Source organism: Aulonocara sp. 'chitande type north' Nkhata Bay, linkage group LG2, assembly GCF_057382095.1.
Source record: "Aulonocara sp. 'chitande type north' Nkhata Bay isolate Kocher_YH1m ecotype deep benthic linkage group LG2, A_spYH_male_GT1.1, whole genome shotgun sequence".
In the NCBI taxonomy this organism is placed as follows: Eukaryota; Metazoa; Chordata; class Actinopteri; order Cichliformes; family Cichlidae; genus Aulonocara; species Aulonocara sp. 'chitande type north' Nkhata Bay.
The window spans coordinates 37168974-37175391 of NC_141345.1; the positions used below are offsets into that span (position 1 = coordinate 37168974).

General features: G+C 45.4%; 1 protein-coding gene across 1 annotated transcript; it reads right to left on the reverse strand.

Annotated features, from left to right (window-relative positions):
- Positions 1-1171: 1171 nt before the first annotated feature.
- tmem129 (transmembrane protein 129, E3 ubiquitin protein ligase) lies at positions 1172-5719 on the reverse strand. Its single transcript, XM_086261783.1, has 7 exons — positions 5465-5719; positions 4975-5033; positions 3686-3943; positions 2202-2362; positions 1964-2123; positions 1811-1883; positions 1172-1730 (listed from the first exon to the last, which is right to left on the reverse strand). The coding sequence occupies exons 1-7, from the start codon at positions 5667-5669 to the stop codon at positions 1543-1545; spliced, it is 1104 nt and encodes a 367-aa protein (XP_086117909.1). The 5' UTR covers positions 5670-5719; the 3' UTR covers positions 1172-1542.
- Positions 5720-6418: the final 699 nt, after the last annotated feature.

Genomic DNA, 6418 nt, shown 5'->3' on the forward strand with positions numbered 1-6418 from the left:
CTCAAAATATCTTAAAAGTGTATTTTGTGACGCAGAAAGAGTAATATTACATTAAGTAGCTGCCGCCATTGTTGGAATTCAACTTTTGCGAGATCTCGCAAAAGTCCGTCTTAATTTTTTTCCTCCCATGTCCCCTGCGGGGCTCCGTACATATTCTGTCACAGCTCCTCCTCTTTGGTTTTTATCTGTAGTTTTCATGGACTCTGTGATTTTTCACTTTCAGTCTGTCAGGAACAGCTGTGCAACATAAATAGTTCTGAATAAAAAAAAAATCAGATAAATGAAGACGTCTTAAATAAAATAAAATCTTTGTCCATGTGCAAATGTGGATGGTAGCGCGTCTATAGTCAGAAGCTCCGCAGCCCATCAGGGTCCACACACAGAGGTCGCTGTCAAAAGCTTGAATTGTACCTTTCTACAAATCTGGGCCGGGGCAATGGTGAGTTCCCAGTCAGAAATCTTGACGTATGGGCTCAAATTGTGGTCATAAATATTTTGTACTTGTAAATTAGGATTTGTGTGTGTAAACAAGATTTGTGTGTGGACTTAGCCAAAAAATACGTGTGAAACTCTGCACTCAAGTTACAAGTACGAATTTTGACCCAGTTTTTCTTCCTTTCATCTGATTGGCCAATGTCATGTCAATCACAAATGTAACTATCCAATCAGAGAACAGGTGGGTTTGGCTATTGGGGGGGGTGCTTTATGGAGTCCACACACAAATCTATTTTACACATATGAATCCTAATTTACAAGTACAAAATATTTATGACCACAATCTGAGCCCACGCTGATGGGATCAATCAAGTATCCTTCTATAGATCTACGAATGACTTAAAATTAGAGTAAGAACCGCAAACTCATTATGAAAGTGTCACAGATGAAGAGAATCCACAGACGTCTGTACCACTAAACACTAAAGAAGCTGCCCCCTGCTAGGAAACGATGCTAATGTGAAACAGCAGGACAAACGTACAGAAAACATTTATTAATGGTGTCGTTTATCTGTTGTATTATTTTTCTCAAATACATTTGAAAAACAAACAAAGTCAGGTGACTGGATGTGTGAGCCGTTTCCAGGCATCGTTTAATCCACCGCAGGCAGCAGCTTTCATCCATGTCTGCGAGGTTTCCTTCCTTTGGTATTCATACAAACATTTAAAATATAAACCAAGTTGAGTTAAACTTTATTAAACTGTAGATTCATACATTCGCTCCACATCACAGTAATCAGAATTTTGCCCTTACATGATAAATGTTCCATCTAAAACTTTTCATGTTTACTTATTTCATATTTGTTGCTACGCTGCATAAGAAAAGATGCAGAAAGGGCCCTTCATGAGAAGATTTGGTGCTGTAACAACATACAAATATGAAATAAATGATTCCTCATAGAATTGTTTTTATTTCGTTTCCATAAAAGCAGAAATAGAACACGACCACATCCAGTCCAGGTGCCGCTCTGGTTGGAGGATGTTGAGCAGAAACCCTTGGTCAACATTGGAAACATTAAAAGTCAGTGTGGGGGGAGACGTGTGCCCGTCATTGGACTGCGCACACATCCAGAATACAGAACTTGGCTCTACAAGTAGGGCAGGGAACCCTGCTGGACAACCACGTCTCCGGTGTCTGCTCGTCTAGACGGCTGGCGAACCATCGACCCAGACACAACAGACACCACATGGGTCTGCAGTGACACTGCTGGCAGTCTGAATCGTCATCATCGGTCTCTGTAGCAGACAGGAATCACACAGGCGTAGTTACACGAGCACATATGAACCCACCCAAAAAACGATCAGCGTAGTTTTACCTGCTTCGTGGCAAAGCGTGACCAGTTTGGCGTTTGCTGGAACCTGCATGCAGCCGATACAGGGCTCTAACTCCTGTGTACGCACACAGCACATGCTGACTGACTGACTCATCTCAGCACTGGACACAATTTGATGAATGCAGCAGTGTGTACCTGTCCGTGGGGGAGGGCGTACGGCTGATTGAGGTCCACCTGAGCCTTGAACGTTTCCAAAAAGAGTTCACCGAGCGTTCGATGGATCACCACATTAGGAGAGTTTCTGATGGGAGCCCGGAGCTTCTCCCGGAGCTCTGCGTACTCCGCAGAGTTGAGCCTGGAACGAGTTGGAAAGACGATTTGATTTCTCTTTGTTTTGACACGAGACGTGCCGTTTTGTCGAGACAACACATACTTGATATTGAATGGTGTGACAGCAGGGTTAATGCTGTCAACTCTCAGGGTCAGGATCTCTGTGGGCGAGGCTGAATCCGGACTCAGGTGGTGCTGTGTGGACTCTGTCACTGTGACGTGGCAATCGCTCTGCAGGGCCATGTAAATGTGATACGTGGTCACCTAGAAGCAGACAAAGAGGGTCAGATGTGCCTGAGCAGACAAAGTCTAGCTGCAGCTCATGCGCACAAGTCAGCAGTTGGATTCTTGTTGAAATGCAGCAAAGTTACCAAGTCCCTGTTCTATAAATAACCAACATTAAAAAAACGAAACATATTAAGATGCAGGATAACAGAAAACCAGTGAAGATGCTCTAAAAATATTTATGTACCAAAATTATTACATGAAAAGCTCAGAATGGATTTGTCTAGTTGGTCAGTTAATCATCACAATGATTAGAGCCCACAGGAAGCCCACGGCCGTCGCTCTGTGTCCTTGTAGCTCAGGTCTGCGTTTGTTTGTTCGCCGTGCACAGAATCACTTTTCCATGGTCAGACCGCAAGTGTGACAGCGTTACCACGACAACCTTACTGCGACAACGTTACCGCGACAGCGTTACTACGACAACGTTACCACGACAGCGTTACCGCGACAACGTTACCGCGACAACGTTACTACGACAACGTTACTGCGACAGCGTTACCGCGACAGCGTTACCGCGACAACGTTACCGCGACAGCATTACCACGACAGCGTTACCGCGACAGCGTTACCGCGACAACGTTACTGCGACAACGTTACCGCGTCAGTGTTACTACGACAACGTTACCGCGACAACGTTACCGCGACAACGTTACCGCGACAGCATTACTGCGACAGCGTTACTGCGACAACATTACTGCGACAGCGTTACCCCGACAACGTTACTGCGACAGCGTTACCGCGACAGCGTTGCTACAACAACATTACTGCGACAGCGTTACCCCGACAACGTTACCGTGACAGCATTACCGCAACAACGTGCAACCAATCTGCAATTTTCCCGTCTCTGAAATGGTTGCCTTGGAGACGAAGAGTGCAGGGAAACAATGGCAATAATAAATATCATCAGTTTTCAACTGAACGGGGTCAAGGTTCCTTCTAGTACGTCTGTGATAAGGTTCCTAACTGTGACGGATCTCACATCAGCTGCGAGCCCTTTAACCACAGACTTTATAAAAGCAGAAACAAACGGACGCTTTGTTTCATTTATGATCAACAGTCTATCAGAAACAGTCATTTACACGTTTCTCTCTGATGATAGCGAGAAGAGGCTGAAAAAAAAGATGTTTATGATGTAAGGGTCATTTTTCTGATAGGACTTTCTGTGGACTGTTGTCCTGACAACTGAGACTCGTAGGAAAGCACAGGATCAGGATTTCTCAGAGTTTCTCTGCAGTGCGTGAAACTAGAGTTGTGCAGTTATAATGCCAAAGAAAAGCTATACGCATATTTATTAACACTCACCTTTAACACCCAGGTGTCAGTGACGATGACTCGAGCTCCCGGTGCTCCTGTAGCAAACTTATCTATGTGTCTGAACTCAGTGTTGATGCTGACTGCCACAGAGCCCCAGCTGGAGAAAGGGGGCTGCACATGGGCCTGCAGCACCTTACTGATTGGATGATTGTGCCAGCGACGCCGGGACCAGTAGAAGACAATTATCCAGCTGACCGACTGGAGGCAGAGAGACAGAAGGAGAAACGCTCTCCAGTTGTCACCAACCTGGAGAAACAACAACACAAGAGATCACTGCTTCAGGTTCATGATCAAGAGAGTTTGAACCACTAAACCTAAACAAAAGACGACAACAACAAAATGACTCCAACATGTTTGCTTATTGGCTCCTGTGTTCTGGTTATTCCTACAGATTACATTATGGAAAACTGTCTTCTTTTTTCAATTCATCAAATGTGCTACTCTGCAAACAAAGCTATTTCCTGCATAAATTCAAACTTTTCTACCCCACAGAGTCATGAAACCCTCATGGAAATGTGATGCCTCATAAGGTTTTCTTCCCAGCTACAGCAGCTGGACCCAGAGACGGGGAAGCTGCACCAGGAACGAGTCGGCTAAAAGGCTGTAGGCATAAGCAGTCCTTTAACAGTGTGCACGTGTGGGCCCTGCATGCCACAGCCCACAGCTTACTCTGATCAACAAGGCAGAAATCAAACACACAATCAGTGGAAAATGCACCGTTTGTCACGCACAGTTACATCACTTTCACCCAAGCGCTGTAGCAGAGCGTGGGCACGTGTTGCAGTAAAAGAGATGGACGATGATGAGAACAGAGCAGCTCGTAACCACGAGAGGAGCCGTTTCTTCTGTTTGGAAGAGTTTTGGTTTAAATAAATAACAGATGCTGCGCCGCCATCTGCTGGTCAGCCTGCTTCTCTGTCAGACTTTCACCAGCATCATTACCAGTGAGCTAACACGGATAAAGAAGAATGTGTACTGCGAATGCTAACGATCCATTCTCTGACTTTGCTTAAAAACAGTGGTGAGCATTAGATCGAACCTGAAAGGATAAAAGTTAATGACCGACTCCAAAGCCCTGTGTCGTGGGCTTTTACTTAACTGATTTTGTTTTTTTGATAATGTTTTATATGAGCCAGTGTAAACTCATAGCACGGCTCACTCTCCAAATGCACCGCCTGTTCTCCAGGATCTACATCAGCATAAATGTGTTTCCTTAAGTACACAACAGAGGGCGTGGCCCCGTGCAGGCTGCAGGCAGAGAGCATCAGCCAACCCACCTGGTAAATGTTAACCAGGTTTTTTTCTGGAGCAGCGACACACATTCCCATGTAGTAACCTGCAGAGAGAAGACACAATATAGCATCAGACAAACACGAACCTGCTCCATGTTTATCAGGTACACAAACATCACAGGCCCCTCCACGGAGCAACAAACCAAGACCAGGTCAGACGACACCGCGACTGTCCTCTGCTCGGGGCTCTCGTATATAAAACCCGTGTCTACGGACAAGCACTGATTTAAAAGCTCAAAATCAAAGTGTTATCGCTCCCACGGGCGTGTCCTCCATCATTACTGACCTGTGCGTGGATTTAAAGTACAAATTATTCACTTATTTAAACTGTTCTAATCTTTTCTTAATGCCTCATTTTTTTACCCATGGTTCCAAAATGTTATAATGGTGACACTGGTTCTAACACCCACTGTGTGCGTGACGTGATTGCGGGGAACAGAGTGCTCTTCTACCTGTGTGACAGTGACGAGTTTACCTAAAGGCAGCGCGGAGTGGACCACGATGGTGATGCTGGTCCTTCTGATGTGATACTGGATGAAGCCCACGTCCTCGCTGCCCAGCCACGACGAGAACAGGTTCTGGATGGTGAGGCCGGCCGAGCGGAACTCATTGGGCGTGAACACGAAACAGAAGGAGAGGACCACGTAAGCCAGAGTAAACGACAGCTCCGGGCTCTCCATACTACTGCCAAGGTCCGAGTATATTTACCTCACTTCCGCATACGTTTTCTTCTTCGTCGTCTTTTCTTTTCTTCGACGCTTTTTCTAAATGCCGTTTTCAAACACCGGGTTGAGCCATTACCGCCCCCTACCGGCTTAAAGAAGACGAACCGAAAGTCTGGTCTGCCTATCACACATATGCTCTTCACTTCAGCTTCAGCTCATCTGTAAAGGGAAAATCTTCTAGAAGTGCGTTTGTGAGGCCACAGTCTCGGGTCTAATTCTAGGTTAGAGTCAGCGCAGGCCGGGAGAAAGATCTTCCGCACCAAACTTGCTGGGTCAGGGTTACTCTTGACTGGTACCAGGGTGGCTGGTCCGTCCCCGCTGGTCCTCTCACCTTTGGCCGTGGTAAAAGTTTATTTATATATCGCACATTTCACTGACAGATGTCACAAAGTGCTTCACAAAAGAGATAACAAAAAACAATATACAATACTTCGGTCCTCCCTCCTCCTCCTGGGATAGGCGCACAGATGTCTCCTAGATGTGTGGCCTCAGGTATTTGGTACTCTTGGGGGCTGCCACATATCATGTAATATATGTAACTACCAGTGTTGGGTAAGTTACTTTAAATTAGTAACTTAGTTACATTACTAGTTACTTCTATCAAAAGTAACTCAGTTACTTCAAGTTACTCGTTACTTTCAAAGTAACTAGTTACTAGGGAAAGTAACTTTGGTTTTACTCAGACTTCTCTTGTTAATGTGTTG

Bases quoted from the DNA above. Each gene is read 5' to 3' on its own strand.
- tmem129 (XM_086261783.1), bottom strand. From the start codon at position 5,669: ATGGAGAGCCCGGAGCTGTCGTTTACTCTGGCTTACGTGGTCCTCTCC. The intron at 3,944-4,974 runs GTGGGTTGGCTG...TTGTTTCTCCAG, and splicing joins ACCTGGTTAACATTTACCAG to GTTGGTGACAACTGGAGAGC. The intron at 1,731-1,810 runs GTAAAACTACGC...TGTCTGCTACAG, and splicing joins CACGCTTTGCCACGAAGCAG to AGACCGATGATGACGATTCA.